The 24120-nt window shown below is 30.3% G+C and overlaps 1 protein-coding gene across 23 annotated transcripts in view; it reads right to left on the bottom strand.

Moving 5' to 3' along the window:
- The window catches only part of LOC121118926 (uncharacterized), a 363098-nt gene that overhangs the window by 64903 nt on the left and 274075 nt on the right, over positions 1 to 24120 (bottom strand). For all 23 annotated transcript variants that reach the window (XM_071888266.1, XM_071888269.1, XM_071888267.1 and 20 more), the window contains 3 exons: positions 14624 to 14792; positions 10468 to 10578; positions 5934 to 6176 (listed from right to left, as the gene is read on the bottom strand). In XM_071888266.1, coding sequence (XP_071744367.1) covers positions 5934 to 6176; positions 10468 to 10578; positions 14624 to 14792 — 523 coding nt within the window. The remainder of the gene's footprint in view (positions 1 to 5933; positions 6177 to 10467; positions 10579 to 14623; positions 14793 to 24120) is intronic.

The raw sequence follows: 24120 nt of genomic DNA, 5'->3' as shown, positions 1-24120 counted from the left end.
ACCAAATTCCCAACTTTTCAGTACGGTCTAATATATATATAGAAAAAAAATAATATCATTTCAAGCTCTCCAAATTAACAATTTCTAGATTGGTCTATATATAAGTTATATGTATAATATTATGTCAAAATATCAGTAAGAGTAAGACGGACCGGAAACAATTATATGTATATTATACATTTTTATTGACAAATCACATGTAAGATTTTACTACCTACATACATATGTGTGTATTAGAATCAATTTACAGATACTTTTGATCAAAATGGATTATAATTTTTATGTAACTTAATTATCATTGGAATACATAACTAAATACTATTGAGCATCGGACAGACATATAACATAAATGGTGGACTCTTTATGGCTACATAATAGCATAGAATTCTTTTTTTTTTAACTGACTAATACCATGCTTTCAAAAAGGAAAAGAAGCAAAATCCTCTAAATTAAGGTGTAATGTGGTCTGTGCCTTCAGATGGCTGAAATGAAAAGGTGCGAAAAATGCAAAATAAATATTAATGTAAAAGACTTCACAAATAAGACATAAAATGAGAGTTCAGATTTGGACATAGTTTCCGTAATAAAAACGGGCATCATTGCTTGGAAAATTATCTCAGTATTCATGACACATTTTGTAAGAGTAAAGATTTTCGCAATGTAATGAGCGGAAAACATTTGATAAGAGAAAGATTGTACTACTGATCAAAGAAATAATATATCTAAATTGAATCGTACATCATAAATATTTTTTATTATATTAAAAATAAATCTAATATCGTTTAATGAAATATTTTCTTCATAGACTAACTTCCTTGTTTTGTTCAGAAATTTCTATTTGTTTATTTGTTACAAATCATTATTGACATTGTTGATCTCAATTCTTGAGAAGGTTTTATCTAATATCTAAATTCTAAAATCATCTGCACTTATTTATGGTTTTTATACGACTAATATATTTTTGCTATTTTATCATTGTACGTGCATCCAATGGTTACATATTATTGAAATTCTTTCATTGAGTTAACATACTATTTGTATAAATGAATTTCTACTAAAATTAAAAAAAAATAAAACAATAACATAAATCTTCATTGCTTTAGAATATCGATCTATATATTATATATATACATATATATTAAAGAATAAAGTCTTTTTTTTTCATAAATATGATGTAAAAAAAACAAAGAAAATCATCTATAATTTTCCGTCGAAAAATTATATATTATTTGCAAATATGTATATACATACGGTTATTCATATCCATATCTAAACGATAAAATATCCATATGAACATTAATAAGATGACTTTCTACAGGGTGGACCTAAAATATTGTAAGAAATATTTAAACTTGTATAACTCATACAGCACGTCGTTGCCTTTATTGCATCACGCAACCTTTCCTCCAAAAGTAAACAGAAAAAAAGGCCTGGAATCATGTGATAGTTACCCAAACAAACCATAATTTACCATATAACATAAACATTTTTTTCTCAAAAATTTGAAATGCAAACCCCTCATTTTGTTAAAATTTAATCTCAGCTACTCAAATATGAAAAAAAAAATCTCTAGGCCAACGATAACATGTGCTCACAAGAGCTTAAAGTCAATTCAATGACTTCATCGTTGGTTGGACCGGAAATTTAAATATAGATTACACAAAAAGTACTAATCATAAATGTATTTTAACTCTTTTCATTATTAGTAAATAGATGCATGTCTGTTCTGTAAAACTTTGGTTTGTCTAATCTGAAGCATCTTCAAGTAATTCAACTTTCCCCTGTCCACTCTACTCTATATAAAGTGATGATTTTGAGCTTAACTATCTGAGTAGATAAATAAGAGTTTTATTTCATCATAATAGTATTCTAAAAAGTCTTAGTATATTTTGAAGACAGTGACGTTTTACATTTTAAATTTCAAATTAGAAAATTGTTGTAACCTTATTTGATTTTAACTTCAAATGCATTTACAGACTTTTAGCTGTACATTGGCATGGAAAATTACTGCCTGTTTTGAATAACTGGAAGATGAGAGAAGAATCTTTGCCCATAGTCATTAATATTGAAATAAAGAACAAATTATTGCTGTTCCAAGGTTGGATGATTGTACAGAAAAAGAACAGAAACGAGCACTTTGGAAAGCAGTCCTAGACTCGGAACTAAAAAAAATATGTGTAAGTTTTCTGCTGCGATATCACAGCATTAAATACTGGTCACATCAATGGTACCGTTATGATGCTGGAGGAAAAAAAATTGAAAGAAAAATGCTTTTTTTTGCTTGTCGTCATCATCTTCATGAATTCCTTTTAATAAGAGTTTTTGAATAAAGCATGTAACAACAAGTCCAAATATTCCTCTAATTAAAAGATTATTAGAACGAGTACTATTAAGACAGGTTACAGCAATGGGAGCATCGTTCGGAAAAGTGTGTTGTGTTACAAGGAGACTATGTGGAAAAGTAACATAAAACTTCATAAAAAAAAAGTTCACGTATCTTTGTTAGGTCGGAAAGTTTTCAGACCACCCTCCTAAGTTGAGATAGCTAGGAATTATAACTATAATTTGTAATGTCTCTATGTGATTTTATTTTGCATTTATATGGTCTTTCTAATATTTATATTACTAAGTGTTATTTTTCTTTATTTATGACCAGCAATCGTAATTATTCAAAAGCAATTTTAGAGGGATTCTGCAGGTTTATATAATAATATATATATGTTTTTTTTTTTTTTTTTTTTGATTTTTTTTTCATTAAGAAAAATCAAAAATCCATTTAAATTCACAAAAAATTTCAAATATATTAAATGTTTTTGAAAATAATTTAAAAAATTATTAATATTTATTATTTTTTGAAAATAATTTAAAATTAAATTTTTATTAAAATAATTCAAAAATTAAATTTTTATTAAAAAAAATTATTCAAAAATTAAATTTTTATTAAAATCTTTAAACACTGACAAAAACTTAAATTTTTGCAAACAAATTTTGAAAAATATAGTTTCAAATATTCAATTTCTTGAAAAAATTTAAAAATGAAAAGCTATTCTCAAAAAATTAATTTTTTTGTAAATTAAATTTGAAAAATTAATTTTTGGGAAAAACTAATTAAAAAATTTATGGACAAAGACAGAAAATTAAATTTTATGGAAAAAAAATTCAAATCCTTAGCTATTCACCAAATTTTTTTTTTTTTTTTTTTTTTTTTTAAATCCTCAGCGTTTCACAAGAAAAATTCAAGAATAAAACTTCAAATATTCAATTTCAAAAATCCAACATTAATTTAAATATTGGATCAAAGTTTTTGCATTTTTGTGTTTAGAGACTACATCATAATCCGTATAAGGGATCATTGATTTGTCATTCATTTATGTAAATAAAAGTAGAATAGTGATACCTGGATATACATATCAAACATTGGTATAATTTTTCATTTAACTATGTATATTCAACATATATTTATATTATATAAAAAACACAAAACAAAATATCAAACACATCAAATATTTTTCTTTCTGTTGACTCTGCAATTTCATTTCGTTTTTTGTATTTTACCTTTATTTATTGATGAAGAATTCACTTTATTAACATTTGAAATGATTTTTTGTTTCCCCACAAATCAGTTGGAATGAGATATATATTTTTTAGATATCTGTAGCATACATACATAGATACAATTACATGAGTGCTGGGGCGTCTATAGGGGGAGCTGGAGGACTGTAGGGCGCCCCCCCCCTTAAGTGAGGAATTTTTGTTTTTCCTCCAAATTTTTTTTTTTTTAATAGCTGTGGATTTTTGAATTTGTTTCTGGAAAAATTCAATTTTTTGTAAGTAGATATTGTTTTTTGATTTTTTTCCCAAAAAATTTGACATTTGAAATTAAATTTTGGAAAAAAAAATCCTTTAAATGTAATATTTAAAATAGTTTGCGAATAATTATGGATTTATTAAATTTCTTTCAAAAAATCCCAAAAACCAATCCCTCCCAAAATAAAATCCTGCGGACGTCCGTGTAGGGGCATGCATATTATGTACGTTTTACACTAAACATAGATACACATAAGATATACATAGATAAGGGAAAATATATATTTGAAAAATGCATTTAATATCAGTAATATGTATTATGTATGCAAAAAAAAAAAAAAATACCATTATAAAAAGTACAAAATATGTACTGGGTGGACGATCAAAGTTTTTAAAAAGCACCGTTTTATATATAAAAATATAAAATTTCGATGTTGTTGCATGAGTTAATTCCAATGATGAATAATAACGCGCGTGACATTTCATTAGATCAGCCATTACATTTAATGATGAAAATCCAGTGTTGAATTAACAAGGTGACAATTTGAAGAATATGGTGGAAGAGAGAAAGAATAATTCACATGACGTTTCTTTATATCAGCTACAACCAACTGTGACAAGGGAGGAAGGAGAAAAGGATATAAACATGGGCATTTGTTAGAATTACTCCAACGTCAATCCTCAATTATATTCTGAATACAACAAGGACTTATAGTTAAAACTCTCCAATACTCAGCGTTACGCTCCACCTTTCATGAGCACACACGAATGTCCAATCAGGTTTTGAATATAATTGAATCTATTTAGAAAGGGATGTTCACTACTCAGGAATTAAATAATAATGACAACTGCTAAGGGAAAGAAAACTCATTCTTCACACTACCAATTCCAAAAAAACAATAAAAAAACGGGCCAGGTAAAACATACACCAGATTAAAGGACTCTAGGCAAAGAGTGGACACTCAAGGCAAGGACGGTAGGATTGAGTTGTTCTCAATTCTGATTAGCTCAAAATTAGAAGCTGCTATATGTTTCTCCATATACGCAGACAGTTTGAACGAGCAGTCTCCCCTCTAGTTAAAAGACTTCGTTGCAACAATAACACGACATTATAGGTCGGTGTTAGGAACATAGTCTTCCTTGTCTTTCGATTGAATCGTTTATTTTTCCCTTAACCGCTCTTTCCTAAGAGTCCTTTACACCAGATTATCTTCACTGCTAATGAGTATAGCTTTAAAAAATCACAACGGAAGTGCATGCCACAGCTGACAATAAAATACACTGTGCATTTTTGTATTTGTGAGATAACGCCACGTTATACATATGAAAAAGAAACAATAAAAATTGTTTTTGATAAAGACATCGTTGTTAAAGAAAAATCCTGATTTATGTGAATAACCTTTTGACGACATTTATGTAGAAAAATTATTGAAAATCCATACTAATTTAGGAAGCGGAACCAATACAAAAATAAAACTAGTGATGGGACGATTGTAAAAAAATCCCAATGCCAATGCAATTCTAGGAAAAATTCCCCATGCCGATTCCAACTCTTTAATATTTTAAATTAAATTTTTTTGGAAAAAATTTCAAATATTAAATTTTTTCAAAATTATTTAAAAAATTAATTTTAATATTGAAAGTTTTTTTTTCAAAAATTAATACGATCCACAAAAAAAAAGGAAAAATTTCATTGCTCTTCTCAAAAAATTATTTTCTTTGGAAACAATAGCATAAATCCACAGTTGATCGCAAAGAATTAAATTAAAAAATTCAACGCTATCTACAAAAAAATTAAAAAAATCTCCTGCTGTTCTCAAAAATTTTGAAAAAAAAAAAAAATTAAATTTATGATGTATGATTTTTTTAAACAAAAAATTCAAATATTACTTAATTTTCCACTAAAAATTTTATATTTGAAATTTAATTTAATTTTTCAATTTTCCATTTTTCATAACTTAAAAAAGTAATAATTGGTTAAATACTAATAATAAATTAAATCGGAATCGCAAATTAAACATTATTTTCCCGATGCCGATTCCAATTCCGATTCCAGAAAAAAACACCCAATTCTCCTAATAAACTATTAACAACACTATATACATAATATTAGTTGATAACCTTACCTGAGATAGTCTTTCTTTCGGATCGAGTAAAGTCAACTTATTCCGTCTCAGACTTTTGATATGTTCCACCACAAGGGAGAAATGATTGATGGATTTGAGTCCAAGTTTGGCTTGAAGGGACTCAATCACATCGTTGACTGTTGTAGAGGCATCGTATTTGAAACTCTTTGTTTGACCATTTTCAAGGAATACTTTAAGGACGTTTGGCATCAATGGAACCACGGAGTCGCTTGACGGGGGATCCTACATACACATAAGAAAATATAAATAACCTTCAGATTCTTAATTACGAAGGAAGAGAGTGATGGAAAATTTAAACATGTTTAATTATTATCATTAAAGAGGGAATTGCGGCGTTTCGAAATATCTGCAATTTTTTTACATACCTAATATAAAAATGTGGTGGGTATGAATAGTAGGCTGTACCGTAATGAAAAAATTTGGGAATTTTGTATCGCCGGATATATATTTTTGTTTTTGCATTAGATATAAAAGTATGCTTAAATAAAAACAAATCAACCCTATATATTCAGGCATAATAAATGAAAGGTCGCATTTTTAAGAGTTTATTGGACAGTTTTCGCAGTCCAAAATTATCAATTGGTAAAATGGGGTGTCTTATTTGGCATAAATAATTAACAAAAGTATATTTGCTAATAATGTATTAGACACTTTGTATCAAAAAAACGAGCCTTGACTAATAAAAATAAAGGGGAACGTCAAAATAAATGCGCGTTATACGCGATACAAAAAGAGAATATTTATTTTTTGGCGGCATGTTTAGTACTGCAATACTCATACTATGAGGCAAGTTAGAGGTAAAATGTAAAAATATCGTTGCAAAATATATGTTTAATCTATAATACTTAATAAAATAAAAAACCTGTAACTATATTCAAATCAATAATTTAAAAGAAACAATCTCAAAAATTCATTTTTTTGTACATTTTACAGCTTTTAAAATCAACTAATTCCATGAAGGACCACTTTTTTTGGACGTTTAATGGTTATTTTCTTGTTTAAAGGAATAAATAAAAAATATCCGACAATTCAAAATCCCCAACTTTTGTCATAAGGGTACAGTCTAATGTATATATGTGGATACTGTTTAATACAGCTTTACATATATATATATTGTATATACTCTGATTATGAATGAACAACGTAGAATGTAGAAACATGCTAAATATATCCACTAGAGAATATATACATAACAATATTAAATGCCTTTGCAAAAAAAAAAAAAAACAGCTGAGAGAGAATCCTTATTTTTTTGTTCGTACCATGGTGATGTCATTTATTTTAGAAAATGTACGTACGACGTAAATGTGATATTACTCACTAAACAAAATAATAATTACTTGCTTCTTTTTTATTAATTATATATCTCCTGCAGAAAATGACCTATGTCCTGATGGTGACTCACAACAGTTACAAAGTGGCACGCTTTTCAAAATGGGAGGTGATGCAAAATTTTATAGTCATTCATCTACGAATTAACATAATTCTATTTTTTTAAGAATAGCCAAGGTGAATAGAAATACAAGGTTATGGCTTGCTAGAACTTTCAATTTGGTGTATCGTACTAACTGCTGGGCAAGGCTTTGCAGATTTTGACAAAACACGCAACCACTCATAGTCTGTGACGTCACTGTTGCTAGAATGTTCAATTTATTGTATAGTACCGACTGCTGGGTAGGAAAAACAGATTTTGACAAAACAAGCAGCCACTCATACACTGTGACGTCAATATTAAAAAGCATGGCGGAAGTCATGATCAGTCGTACAGGCATTATGGTATAATCTTGTATTTCTATTAACTTTGAGAATAGCTCATTTATAAGTATTTGTTCTAGAAAATAGATTTAAGATCTTTTTTCAATTTGGCTCCCCTTCAGTATCAATTTTTTTAATTTTTTTATTTATAGATATGTAGAATCTCTGTTTTAAAAAAATCATTTATTTACCTTTCTTGTCCAGAAAAAATATACGTCTTTTTTTTAAATGATTTTTTTAAATAAATGGTATGCAAAATACATATTTCATGGAAATACATTTTTTAAATAAAATTTATTGAATCCCAATTTTTCACCTAATTTTGTACTCTTCCTAACTTTTCCCCACCTTTTAACATATTCATCTCCGAGGATCATGGAGATTTTGAGAGAAGATTTTACAAGTGATCTATAACTCAGAGACGTCCCCCTTGGCGGCCCCCGAAAAAAAAGAATTTCGGGTTATTATCGGAAATTAAAGTTGTTTTTTTTTTCAAAAAATTTATTATTGAAATTTAATTAATTTTCTGTAAATAGCTATGGATTTAATCTTTGAATTTTTTAGTGGAATTTTTGTGAGCAGTTGTGGATTTTGAACTTTTTTCCCAAAATTTTTAATTTTTTCTAAGTAACTGAAGATGTTTGAAATTTTCTTGCAAAAAATTTAATTTTGCGGGAATAGCTATGGATTTTTGATTTTTATATAAAAAAAATTTATTTTTTTGTCAATAACTATAGATTTTTGTATTTTTTTTTTTTTTTTCAAAAACATAATTTTTTGAGAATAGATAATAGATATAGATTTTTGAAAAAATTTCCAAAAAATTTTACATTTTCTACATAGCATAGAATTTATTTTTTATTTAAAATTTTTTTTTAAATAAAAAAACTGGATTTTTGGATTTTAACTTTTTGAATTTTTTTACTAAAAATTTTAATTTTTGGATTTATGTTAAAAAAACTAACCCCCTTTCCCTTTCCAAAATATAATCCAGCAAATGCCCCTGTCACTGAAGCTAAAAATAATTTCTGCTAGTAAGAGGTTACTTTGGTTAAATAAATATTTTACAAGAGGTACATCACTAAATAAGTTTGTGAATCCCTGAGCTAATGTTCTGGAAACGATCTCCCAGAATGCGATAAGAATCACGGATTCTAGTTTATAGAAGAATAGTGACAGAAAGGGTCAATATTGGAGAGATATAGAGTATAGTATCTGTCCCTAATCGATTCGGTATATAAACATGAAATTGGGAGGATTAGGTTTTTGCTAACTAAAAGTCTATATTTGGCATTTTCTATAGAGTCTGATCAGCATAGATGAGACTAAAATAATAATGGAATATTTTGTAGTTGCTATCGTAAAATATATTTTTTATTTTCCCAAGCAGTTATTTTTTATTTCTAACGAGACAACAATAAGTATTAAGTATTCCCTAGTGCGTGAAATACTAAGAGTTGGGGAGTTATAAGTGAAGTACTTTGTCAAACTCAGAGTAAAATTGAGGATCGAATAAGGAGTTATTCTTACCTCTATAAAGAGTGTGATTTGAGTTTTTTTTTCATATCATAGCTGCTCGCAGCTAATTGAATGAAACTTCATGACAGCTAAGCTGCTTTTCTGCCAAGTATCCTTTAAATTGTCTGGGTGACCATCTTCATTTTAGGTTTCTTTTGATATGATACTGGCAGAACAAAATATTGTCATGCGGATCAGTATCTTTACATAAGAAGAAAATATTTCAATTTGTCTTTGTTTGTACTCATGCCATAATGGTGATTCAATAGCAGTCAAAAGTCTTATTTTATGGGAATATGTATCCCATGGATATGTATGAGAATATGTTCAAAATTAAATCAATGCACTTCAATGTGAAATGATTACATTAAACAAAGTATTATTTCAAATGCATATTATCTCATACTTTTTGCTTCATATTAAGTATAATATGCCTGTACATGCATAATTATATACATAAAATAAATATCTTTTGTTTTGTTCCTCATAAATAAAGAAGTAATTAAGAAAGGCAAATTGCGTGAGCAAAGTTTTATTAAAGGTGAGGACTCAAAAATTCGTCTCCTCTTTGATCTACCCTCAGTTCTGAAAGTTTGAAGAACATGGCTGCATTCTGGCCGGCAGATTTATGTTCTTCGTTCTCAACCAACGTTAACCCCCTGGACTTTGCTGTTTGGTGGAGGGCAAGACGAACAAGAATTTTCATCAGAATGTCGATGCTCTGAAGGTCGTGATCTCGGAGGAGTTGAACAACTTGTACCCGGACGTTATCGAGGACAACTGTGCTTCTATTCGACCGGGTAATCACTCGGTAAATGTAGTTTCGGATTTAAATGGTCGTCGGGCTTAAAATAGCTTGTGACGTCCCTAATGTCAGAGCTCCGGTACGTTTATGGTCTGGAGTTACTACGAGTCAAAGAAGGACTTAGAATTATTACTAGCAAGTAGCAAACTCTCATTATTACTCTCTGTCTTTCATGAGCACACGGTATGGTTATTACTTTATACTTATATGTCCCTTGCAAGAACTAAATAATAATGATAAAGATTTTGGAAAATAAAAAGCCTATTTAGATTGCTGACTAGAAAAAGCAGCTCACGCATTCCAGGACATATTTTATACACCTCTGAAGATGTATCACCTCAAACGAAAGCCGCAATTTGTTATTTTGTCTTAAATCAGTAATAATCAATTAGAGTAAATTATCTATCCAACTACATTAATTATATAAATCCTTACGTCATTAAATCCATTGATGTCAACACTTTCCGCAAATCGGACCCTTGACGGATTGTTTTTTAATTTAGCCTTCTTTGCAGCGCTGAGAATTGCTGATTTTCGCGTAGAGGACTGAAAAAGGAAAAAAAACATAATTGATTGTATTAAGTAATTGTTAAGTAAGATGTATGTTGAAGAAAAAAAATCTCTTCAAAAAATCGATTTACGTTTATTTAACTTAATAGAAATAATTTGAACATATTTATCACCTATTTAAATGATTAAAAATATAATTAACCCCGAAAGAAAACTTTTTCATAATAAGTAAAATTCAACTTTTTTTTTTAGATTGATTGGTACATTTACCTCAGCTCTTTTAAATTGCAAAAACTTTAAAAACTGAATCTTTGTCTTAGAAATACACGTACAATTTACCTGTTCTCTAAACAACTTAAAGAAATCAACAATATCAAGAGATCCTTTCCTACAACAAATCGAAGATTCACAATTAATAGACTGCTTTCCAAAAATATCAAGAACTTTTTTTTCTTGGGGTTCTAAGTCAACCAGTAGCACAATGCTATCTTCATCCATGGATGAGATCGAGGATACAAGAAATGACATGGGGTTAATTTTACTTATATGTATATTGAATAAGATCAAAATAATAACTAATGTCTACAATAAGAAGTCCTTTCCTCTTCCTTTTTTTTCTATCTTTCTAGAATTCCATTGTAATTGGATTAAAAAAAGCAGTTAAGGAATATATTTGTCTGTGGATATACAAGGTGCAACATCAATTATGACGGTTTGCAAGAAATGTGTTTACACTTTTATTTTAAGCGATACGAGGTTAAGTATCAAAAAATGAAATAATTTTTTGTTAATAAAGTTTCTTTTTGTTAGAAAAAAATTGATTCAAAAAAGGCGTCACAAGAAGACAAATGATTGAGGTACTTTTGACGCTAGGTCTTATATGTATGAAGTAAAGAAAAAATAGTTATTATTGATGTATGTATTGCATATAGCCTATGAAGTAAATATAGGCCTTTTCTCTTTTTTTTATAACTGCCCCTCAATAACTAGATTTGAATCCGCCGGACATTTATTGGTGGAGGTTTCTTAGTACTAAGATGAATGCGTCTCCCTACCCAAACCTTGAATAGCTTAACCCTTTACACCCTCAATTAATTTATTTAAACATAAATATTAGGATGTGTATAGTTCATATTTGTATTTTTTTTTCGACAGTCATGAAAAATTGACATTGATAAAAGTAAAAATTGTCAGATGTGACTAAAAAGTCCCGTGAATAGAAACTTTAGCCTTCGTCTTAATCTCAATTTAACATATTTTTACTGACATAAATGGACACTTACATAACAGAATATTTACAACTACTTAGTGGACCAGAAATGTTGTCCATCCAGTAAAATAATACGGATGTGAAGGAGAACTGAAATGCACATAAATCCACCACCAATGTTTTGGTTTAGACATAAAAGCGGTGGCTTTTCGGATGTAACACTAACTTAAAACGTAAAACAAAACCTTTTCTCTACCGGACTCATTCTCTTTCAAAGTTCTACTTCTTTAATTATTCTTATATTATAGTATGACGAATTAGTCACATACGTGCGTAAAGGGTTAAAACAGACACCGCAAAGAAGTAGAACTCATTTCCAAATGAAAAAAAATCAGGAGGTATCATGGTTTTCGACACTATTGAAATTGTGACTGATGCGAGGGGCTTTTATAATGAATTTTGAAAGCTCATTATAAAGGTTCAATTTTGCAAGGTTTCATTGAAAATAGTTGATTTATAAAACAAAACATAATAACGGTTTAATATTTATTTACAGACACAAGAATTTTTTATTGTACACCCTGTACATATAATAATATATGTAAATAAGAGCCAAGTACAACGTGAGTAAATACGTACAAAGTCCAAAAATAGAATTACTTAAATTGACTGCATATTTAGTATTACAACTAAATACACCAAACAAGTCAACAAAATTCTACTCTTTGAATCATCTTATAAGTTTAATATTCAATCCTTGTAGTACCCGACAAGTTGACCATGAATCTGTAATTAATTTTTTTGAATAAAATCCGATTTTCGAAAATGTTTATTTTCATGTTTCTCATTATTTTTATACTTTTTGTCGGTTTGAGCCAAGGTTAATAGAAATACAAGGTTATGGCATAACGCGTGTACGACTGATGTTTGACCTCCACCACTTTTTTTAATATTAACGTCATAATGTATGAGTAGTTGCGTGTTTTTTTCTAAATCTGTCTTTCTTATCCAACAGTCGGTATGATAAATCAAATTGAAAATTTTAGTAATAGTGACGTCATAGACCATGTTTGGTTGCATGTTTTGTCAAACCCTGCCTGTCTTGTCCAGCAGTAGGTACGATACATCAAATTAAAAATTCTAACAAGCCCGATTACATTATTGTCTAACCTTGTATTCCTATCAACCTTGGGTTTGAGCTAACTTATGTGAATTAAACAATCATTAATTGGTATAAAAGTTAGTTTTATTTTTCTAAATTATATGCTAACTCCAAATATGGGCATATTTTAGATATGCAATAATTTTCATTCTAAGAAAATACCTTTTAAAGTTTAAAAAACCGCTATATTTTAATGATTTTGTTTCAAATGGAATAACTTCTTAGTTTTTCTTCTTTTTTTTTACACAGAAGTAACTTATTTGAAGCATAAATCATTTGGCTTTTATTTACAGAAGTAGTTGGTTTTAAAAGGTCAAGTTAAGGTGCAATGTTGAGAAAAAAAATATGTTAACAGGTTGGGCAGCAAAACCTGGACTATTAATTAATGTTTATTTTCTCATTACTATGAAAAGGTTTAGTGATTATTTTTTAATATTCTGTTTCTGCCATCATTTTTACATAAATAAACTATACTAAACATTCAGTCATTTCATCATCATCAGCGAGCAACAATCAAAAGGCAGTGCATCCTAGATCTTCTAGGGGCCTGGGTATTAAGTTAGCCAAGATGAAAAAAAATGGAAAAGACCTCTCCAGGATGTCAGAAAGTAGAACATCATTCAAAGAGAGATATGAAGTTCTTGTTAATTTTGAGAATACCATTAAGTTGATTAATCGCCTCGCCAACGACTTCTATGAGGTTCCTAGGACCATCAGGAGGGCTATAAAGCACAATTTCAGAATAGTTTCTTTAACAAAGACCCCACACCACCTTCTGACAGAGGGCATGAAAAACAAAAGACTTGAGAAGTACAAGAAAATCCTCAAATGGATAAAGGCAAATTGGTAAATTGTGAAAATTTTCTCGGACAAGAAGATTTTCACAGTTAATCAATTCCTCAACCGCCGGCACTGCTGGCTTGCAAAAACAAAGGAAAAGGTCCAAGGGATTTACCACATCAAATATACGCCCCAAACGATGATCCTCGGCGTTGTGGCCTCTGATGAAAAGAAGAGGTATCCATTCTTTTTCAAGGCTGGACAGAAAATTTGCCAGGTGGTATAAGGTGCTTAGGTACACCCTCTTGAAATGGCTGAAGACCAACTGCACAGAGGTTAACTACATGTGGAATCAGGACGGCGCTACCTCTAAAACGTTCGCCAAGTGCCAAAAGTTATGTACAGATAACCTGGCTCGATTCTGGTCCAAAGAGATATGGCCGCCATTCTTACCAGATTTGAATCTACTGGACTTTTCGATGTGGAGTACTTTTGAGAAAGAAATCAACAGGACCTCACACCCAAATATGGACTAATTGAAGAACTCTATAGTGGGACAACTTGTCAAATGAGTTTGTCATCAACTCCTGCACGGCCTTCAGGCGATGTGTAAAGGCTGTGATTGATAATGAAGGTGGCCATATTGTGTGAAAAAAGTACATGTATGTTAACATTATTTTTTTTTTTGCCTATTATTGAAAATATAAACTAATTGATGAATTTCTAAATCCATCTCTCGAGTCCAGGTTTTGCTGCCTTGCCCTGTATATATTTTTTAAGCAGAAATTTATGAAAATTCTTGAAAAACATATTTTATACGAACAAACGAATTCTAGATTCGTTATCAGCTTACAAAATACTACTATTTAGAATTAAATATGGATTTTATAAGAGTGTTATTTGTAAAGTTGTGTCATAATTTTACTCACATTATCCAATGGAGGTTGGCACACGATTAAAGATACTTTTTCTTTACAGTTTCTGACTAGTTGTATCACGTGATCACGAGGTGCAAGTTTCACGTCTTCCCCGTTGATTTGTAGGATTTGATCACCAGGCATTAACTTCTTCACGCTTGGGCCGCCGCTAGTAACAAATCTGCAAAGTAAAAGTATTTTATGTTAATGTATGCTGACTTCTTATGAAGAAAGGAACACAAATATATTTTTATTTTTTAGGACTGATATGTAATGAATAACAATCTTGGACAAAAATTCAAAAATGGACATATCATATTTTTACATAATACACATACAACCTAATATTTAAATTTCAAAAATCCACATCTATTAAAAAAAAATTTCACATATCAAATTTTTTGGAAAAAAATATCATAGCTATACACAAAAATTTCTAATTTTTTTTCAAAAATTTTACAAAATTCACAAAAAATTGAAAACTTAAATTTCAAATATAATATTTTTTTTTAATTTCAAAAATTCAAAGCTATTAAAAAAACTTTTTAGAAGGAAAAAATCAAAACTTAAATTTACAATATCAAATTTTTTGGAAAAAAAATTCAAAAATTAAATTTCAAATATTTAATTTTCGAAATTTTTTCAAAAATCCATAGGTATTCACAAAAATTAAATTTTTGGAAAAAAATTTAAATATTTAATGTTTTGCTCTGCTGCATAATTTGCAAGAATGACGAAAAAAATAATAGTAAAAAGGAAACATTCCTTAATTTTGGAGGGAACCCCCCCTGCGGACACCCCTGATTTCTTTGACAAATTTTTGCAAATGAGTTGGGATGCTAACTATAGTTTATATCCTTTATTTTTTGTATGTGACTTAATTTGGCATTTCAAATAAATAAAATCTATAGATTTATAACTATTTTCTCGTACTGATGACTTTTCGCGACTACTTTAATTATAAATTGCAGTGCCTCCAGAATAATTTATTGATATAATCAAACGACAATTATTCGTAGAGGAATATAAATGTAATCCGGGCTCAATTGTGATAAATATCATTCTAACTAGCTTTTGTATTGATGGGCCATAAATAAACAATGGTAAATAAAGAGCTTTTCCTAAGTTTCAAGTTGTTATTTTATACAATAATTAATAAGACAAAAATATTTGAGGAAATAGTAAAAATAAATGAGTTGCTTGCTCTACGGATGTTTTTTTTTTCCCCGGAAGTTTCATCCACACTTCTTCGATGTTATTGTTAAGCGAAACAAAATTATGATCGGAATGAACCTCTTGTGTCTCTGGATAACCTAATAAAAAATAATAGAAGGGGTTGAGATCTAGTCTCAAAGGAGGCGATATCGAGTTTTCCCAAAATGGAATTCTTTACTTAAGCCATTCATGAGATTTTCGACCAGTATGAATTGAAGATCCCTCTTGAGGAAAAACGATTTTCATATTATATGAGGAATGTTCCTAAAACATTCCCAAGGACACAAAATTACATTTTTCATCCATATCCCATTTTTTCTCCTCACTAAAAATAATGCAGAACTTGTACGTACAGCCTTTCCATTCTTTTGGCTCATGTAGCCTCTGTAAGTTTCTGACCGTAACGTATTTTAAAGGGCTTAATTTTCAAGTCATTCCGAACCAACAAATGCATGGATTACTGGACTCAATTTAGGACATCGATCGTAAACGATTCCGATCAATTTTAAATCGGACCTTTTCAATGTTTCTCCTGGTCAATGTTAACCTTGGACGGCCACTTCTTGGGTTGTCATCAAAGCTACCAGTCTTAAAATGCTTCCAGATCGTATTTTTAATGGAACTAAAGCTTATCATGTCACCGAGTCTCCGGGAAATTTGCTACGGCGTATTTCCTACATTGTATAAAGCTTTAACCGACTTCCTTAATGAATAAATGATGTCAGAATGTGGGATTTCTTGGTCACACTATTTTATATCTATGAGTTTAAACCAATCAAAATACACATTAAACCCTAAAAAACTTTTCGCCAATGATGCAACATTTAAAACCCCGTTGATATATAATTGCTTAAATGCATTTTTTTATTATTGTATAGAACCAAGAAAAAAAATAAAAATGTGTTGTTTTTTTTTCTACTTCATTATAATACTATTTTTTTTTATCTTTATCTGTCTGATTTTGACATTTTTATCTTAATGTATGTACTAAGACACTGCCACACGGCGATAAACTCTAGCTTGAAAAATAAAATACACTCACTAATGAGAATAAGACACTTAAAATAAATTTATATATATATATATATATCTAGAAGAACTATGGAGAATAAAATGAAAAAAAAAAAGTTATTGTATCTCTTATAATATTATGTAGATATATAAAATATGTTAAGGACTTCAGTCTCATTTGAGATGGATACATACGGAAGGGGAATAGTATTTTTATTTAGATGTTTATTTAGTTCAACTTAGTGGCAGGACGATTCCAAAAGAAATCCCGATGTCGGTTCCGATGCAATTCTATTACCAAATCCTATTCTTTAATATTTTAAATAATAATAAAATATTTTGCTATCAGGGGCGTCTACAGGATTATAATTGGAGAGGGATGGGGAGAGCATAAATTTTTTGGGAAACAATTTCACGTATTAAAATATTTTTTTTTTTGGAAAACGATTCCACATATTAAAATATTTTTTGTGGGAAAAAATTTCCAAAACCCTTAGCTATTCTCAAAAAAAAATATTTTAGGAAATAATTTCAAAATCAACAGCTGTTCACAAAAACTACAAATTTTTGGGAAAAAAATTCCTATTTTAAATTATATAGAAAAATATTTCAAAAGTTCCAAGATGTTCTCAACAAAAAAAAAGAAATTGCTAGAAAAATTTTAAAAATTAAATTTCCTACATAAATTTAAAAAAGAATAGTATTAAATTTTTTGAGAAAAAATTTAGAAGAAATAAAATATTTATTTTGGAAAAAATTTTCAAAACATTTTATTCTCGAAAAAATAAACCTTTTTTTTCAAAAATCTACATTTGTTCGTAAATATAAAATTTTTTGGAAAAAAATTTCAAAAATCCGAAGTAGGTTTCAAAAAAAAATTCAAAAATAATTATAATATTAAATTTTTTGGAGAAAAATTTCATGAATACATAGTTTTGTTTAATTAGTAATTGAAATTTTTTGGAAAAAAATTAAATTTTTAAGAATAGATATGGATATTTGATTTTTTTTTTCAAAAAAAGCCCTACCCCCCAAAAAAAAAAAAAAATATATATATATATATTTATATATCGGTCAATAAGTCCCAGACCTAACTACTAGATGGCGCCACTGACAAAGTAACAAAATATTTTTTGGAAGTACAAGCATTTAAAAGGTTACTGTCAAAATTTCTTGACGTTTGGTTTATTATTTATCGAGTTAGAGTGGTTTAAGTGACGCTACTTTTGTGATTCTTAAAAACGATGGATTCAAAGCAATTTCGTGTGTTGATTTATCATTGATTGTCGAAACGGAAGCATATGTTGAAGGTATCGATAAATCTTTCTACACCCGTGGTATTGAAAAGCTAGAGAAACGTTGGAATGATTGTATCGATCTAAAAGGAGATTATATTGATGAATAAAAATGCATTTTGGGGATTTTTTTTTGTTTTCCTATCTAGGCCCGGGACTTATTGACCGTAGTGTTATAATCCTCTGTAATTATTGAACATGTAGTGAATTAGCTCTTCTCCCCATCATTTTTTAATTGGTTAGGGGCACCATGTTAATTTTATGGTTTTCTTTTTAAATCGATTTTTTTCATATAGGCAGTGCTTAGAATATACAATTCAATGTAAAATGCATATCATTAAACTTGTAGCTATTGATGATAATCATTAAAGGATCAAAGAAAAAATAAATTGCTAACTAATTATTTTTTAATCCACTAATGTATATGTTATACAATCTTCAATACAGTTTTATAAATATAGAATCTAATAAAATGAAAATAATGTAATCATAAGAAGCCCTTTATTTTCTAACAAGAATAACGTATATATAATATTGGTTTTCATTCGATGAGATAATATAAAAATACATTTGTACAAAGCCCAAGGTAAAAAAACCATATTCTGATTTTTATTTTGATATTTTTAGACTTTTATTAGCAATGAATAAAAAGGTTCATATATAACATAACTGTCGTAATATGGAGAGAAAAAATGAATATTATCTAGCTAGTAATACCCAGTCGTGCATACAAATTCCCTGTCGATATGTAAAAATAAAAGAAACCCTAAATGAACGTGGTTATCCTGACATTTGAAGAATGTTTGATAGGAATGCAGCTTCGCTGTCAAAACGTTTTTTTTAAATAAGCTCCAAGCAGCCGTGTGAGGAAATTTAATAAACCTAAATCTCGCTCCTTATATAACAAGGAATTATTAGCTGGAATTACTCATATGTCGATCCCAAATTCTAAAATTAGATTATGAAAGCTTTACGGACTCTGATTTATTTTCTACAATAAAATCACCACCAGCCTCAATTACAGTCTATATGAGGTCGAAAGCGCGAGTAGGCCTTCACCACTTGGACTATTGGCAAATTCTATAATTCCTACTTGGTCTGAATGATAAGTTCTCCTTTGGTGTTGATGGGGGTTCGGTTGGTTTGTTGTTCGATTGCACCCCCACAAAAAAATCCATCAGATTCAGAACCGACGAGTTTGGAGGCCAAAAGTCCAGTGAGATGAAGTCATCCAAATGGTCTTATAGCCATATGATACTTTTTTTTTCGGAGTGTGGCAGTGAATGAAGTCCTGCTGCCACATGCAAGTCCTCTCATTAATAACTAAGTTGATCCAGGACTTCACCTTGGCCACTAACACCTCAAGTTAGGCATCAATGTTGACCCTGAGGTCTTGAGAAAACATATGAAGAAGCATGAAGTGGCCTTTGGAGATGACCCCTCCAAACACCATGAAGTCCAACCACCTGTTGTTTTCATAGTTGACCTTTTGGTCCAAGCAAAAGTTTTTCTAGTCTGAGAAAAAACATGGCATTTATCGACCTCCAACTCGTAACCAAATTGATCTAGAGCTTCACTTTGTTCCTTAGCACCTCCAAGTAGGCATCAGTGTTAACCTTGAGGAAATGCATGTGTGACGTGGGATTTAGAAATTACCAACCCAAACACCATGAAGTCGGCAAGGAACTTCGTCTGCATGGTCACCTCCTTGGGGAGAAGGCAAACCACCTGTTCTTCTGGTTGAGAAAAACCAGAGCATGTCTCGGTTAAGGGTCTGTTTCATGCGATTGATGAGCTTTTGAGAATACTTTAAGCGCTTTTGCTTGGCCTTTTTTGTCAAGATCCGTCCCTTCCTCATCTTCTGTGAGTATTAATGAAGGTGCAAAGCCGGATCATTCACTCTGTCCGGTCAACTTATCGAGCAATTGCCCCAATGGACTTTCTTGGATCATTATTGACGATTTTCTGGAATTTGGTCGCAAATTCCAGCGTCAAAACACAGTTTCTTCGACCTTTTGACCTCAGTTCGCATTGTCAAAATTACCTTTAGAGGCCTCAAATTCCCTTCTAACCTTGCAAAGGAACGCTTGGAGTCCCAGAGTTCGAGAAATTATTATGTTGTCGCTCCCGACCCGGATTCCAAGGAGGGCTCCGTACCTTTTCCAAATATTAGGGACGACAAATTCGTCAACTCATTCCATTTTTTCTCCATCTGGTACAGGTTTAAACAAGCTATCCAACAAAAAAGATCGGCTGCCCAACTTCTTGTGTATGCCCAAGAGAGTGTGCCTAAGTGGTGACAAAGATAGCTTACGCACCCTGTACGCTTACATACATACACAGCTCATAAATCATTCCATAACTTACATAATGATATATACAATTGAATAAAGTTATATTACCCTTATCGACTCATAACAGATAAATGAAATATCAATTAATTGCCCATGAAATGTCCTTGGTGGCAGAAATGTATGTACTCGTATATAAATATTAGTCTCCAGGCTCTTTGGGCCAATTGCTCCAGAAGTTGGCCTGTAAGAGTCACTGATCATACTACTCATACAAGATGAGGAAGGGACATATCTTAACAAAAAAGGCTAAGGAAAAGTACTTCAAGCATTCCCAAAAGCTCTGGTTTTTATCGGACGAGAAAAACTATTGCATGGAACGGAAAGTCAACTACCAAAACAACAGGTGGTTGGACTTCATGGTGTTTGGAGGGGCAACGTCATGTCTCCTCGTGCTTTTCCTCCAGACCTCAAGGTCAACACTGATGCCTAAATGGAGGTGCTAGATGCCAAGGTGAAGTCTTGGATTGACTTAGTTACTAATGGGAGGACTTACATGTGGAAGTAGGACTTGACTCTTCGCCATTCCTCGAAAAAAGTCTCAAATGGCTTGAAGACTATTTTGAGGACTTCATCTAGACGAACTTTTGGCCTCCAAACTCGGCGGTTTTGAATAGGATGGATTTTTTTGAGAGGGGGACAATCGAACGCCAATTTACAACTCTGTTTATGGTTATATGTATGTATATCTATTTATTCATCCAGTATTTCACAACGAAAAATAATGTCACCAAATTCCCATCCATCTTTATATTTATAAATCCTTACAACTCAAAAATTGAACTAACATACAGACATACATGATTATTGTCAAACTAATAGTTCATAAATCCATCGAAAAATAAATTAAATAGCAATAAATTATGTCAACTCCCTATATATATATATTGAAATTATATAAAAGAATTCTCGCATAACTTTTATATTTCATTCTTTAGAAAAAGGTATTAATTCTCTAAGTTAAAGCTATTAGATATTATTTTAAGTTATTTTGCCTCAGAAGTACTTTAATTTTCAGTTTCTGCTCAATACAGTTCAAAAACTACCCATGTATACGATTTTTTATATCAAAAGTTAAATCATCTATATATATATATTGTATGTATTTGGTACAATACATGTATGATAGTACTAATAAATTGTATATACTATGAACAACCATAATTTTGTATTTGTGTCCTAAGGGAAACATTCATTTCCGCTAGGAAATATATTAAAAACTAAATTAATTTTCTAAATATATAAATTAATTTTTTTAATATTTTAATGGTATTGTCATTTTTAGTGTTGAGACTGGGTCCAAGCCCGACACTTTTTCCTCCATTAGGTCTTAAGTGAATTTTTTCAATACTGATATTTCGGTCCATTACAAAATCACAGATCGAAGACCGAAATTTAATCGTTTTCAAACCCTGGACCGATTTTTTCGGTCGCAATATACGAGGTGTGCACAAAAAATAAGGTGACATTGTATTTTAAGGAAATAATCCCTATTTATTCATCAATATTTATGTTGTTCCCTTCAAAGAAGTCCCACTCAGATACAATATACCTGTGTCAAGGCTTTTCCCAATCCACGAAGCACTTTTCAGTATAACATTGAGCTCTTCCTACTTTCGAGTCTTCATCTCCTCAATCGTTGAAAATATCTGTCCTTTCATAGGTCTCTTTAGTTTTGGGAACAAGAAAAAGTGACATGGGGCCAAATCCTGTGAATATGGTGGCTTAGACATGATTGGGGTGTTTTGTTTTGTTTTTTTGGCCAAAAAAGACGACGGTACTTTTGGTCAAAATTAAACAGTTTCGGAACAAACTTCCCTGACACTCGTCTCATGCCCAAAACGTTCAAAAAAAAAATTATTGTACGAACCAAATGACATGTCAATTAGTGTTAAGACTCGGTCCAGCACCGATTTTTTTTTTCGGTTCGGTCTCAAGTAATTTTTTCTAGACTGATTTGGACCGATTTTTGGTCCATACTGCGGTCTGAGACCGTCCATCAATTTTTTTCGGTCTCATATATTATGGGAGACCCTTTTTTTCTAGATTAACTGTCATTTTTTTTTTTTTTCAAAAAAATCTCATAAGTGCAAGATAAGTTTTAAAAGAAATACTGTATATATATAAGAGAAAGCGGGATCAAAAATTAATACGAGCTATCTCTGTTTAAACTTCGTATAACGTCATTGTACTTGAAAAATATATGATGTTATACACAATTTACTTTAAAATCGATCTGAACGATTTTTTTTTTTTGGGGACCGAACTACGCCGAATTTTTCCTTTAGGCCCATCTAGACCAAACTTTTCCTATTGACCAATCTAGACAGAATTTTCTATATGAGACCGGTCCAGACTGAGCTTTTTTTTTCGACCAAACTAATTTGGTCGAACAAAAAATATAACAGTCTCAGACCGTTCTAGGATTTCCAGACCGATACCCAACACTAATATCAATATCCTCTGCAACTTCTCTTGATAGGGATTCGACAGTTTTGAAAAACAGTTTTCTTCAATGCTTCAACATTTTCATCAGTTGAAACGTGCTCGTTAATGCGCTACATATACTTATATTTTACTAATTTGTTGTAAAATAGCAAAAATAAAACCATTAAGATATCCCTGGGCATTTCACGTATAATATTGTCCTCATCCTAAGCTCTGTAAATCCTTCATTTAAAATTATTCATCTCATTTTTTGGTTGCAACTTGTACAGTTTGCTTATACAAGTTACAGCTTGTATCCAACAAAACGACTGATTTTTATCTCCACTCCTGATTTATGAGTTCTATAAATATATATAATGCAACACATTTAATTTTAAAACACACTAGACCAAATTTTAACGAAGAACAATCTAAAACGAGTTTCTTCTTGATACCAATCCAGACGGAATTTTTCTTTGAACCCGGTTCAGACCCAACATTTCCAAGTCTTAAACCAGTCTAGGATTTTCAGAGAAAAACCCAAATCTATTTTTATTTTGTCAACTTAAGACATGAATATACGAAATGGGTTACATAAACGCTTGTTTGTCTGAGAGAATGCACGTGTATAATGTTTGCCAATAATAATACCTCCTTAAAACATTGTGAAACTAAAAATAAATACCAATTAAGTTTGACATAATGTTTTTTTCTATTTTTTTTCCTCCTTAATATAAAATATTAATTGTAATTTATAAAAATAAGAATTCTTTTAATTACTTTTTTAAATGTATAATTTATAAAAAGTAAGAAGTTAATATAGTTGTAGTGACAAGGGCCTACGACGTGCACTGAATCTTTTATCAAGTGCCAGAAAGAGTTTAAATTATACATTGTGTGTACTAATATAAATGTATCTCTTTCTATGAACGAATCTATTATGTAATTCAATTTCTTGTAAATGTCTTCCAAGAATATGTTATATATCTCATCTCATATGGAAAAATATGTAATTATTAGTGTTGGGATTCTGAAGATCCCTCTTGGTCTTGTTGTCGTGACTGGAGTAGTATTGACGGACACTCATCAGTTGTACATATATATCATGTCTTCCACATTGAAGTGATATCTTTTACAAACAATCTTCTCCATAGGATATCACCTACTTCTATCAAGAGGTTTGAGATCTGAAAACTGTAGGGGTAATGAA

This window comes from Lepeophtheirus salmonis, chromosome 5 (assembly GCF_016086655.4).
Source record: "Lepeophtheirus salmonis chromosome 5, UVic_Lsal_1.4, whole genome shotgun sequence".
NCBI lineage: Eukaryota > Metazoa > Arthropoda > Copepoda > Siphonostomatoida > Caligidae > Lepeophtheirus > Lepeophtheirus salmonis.
The sequence above is the reverse complement of the archived record's forward strand: the minus strand, read 5'-3'. Positions and strand labels throughout refer to the sequence as shown.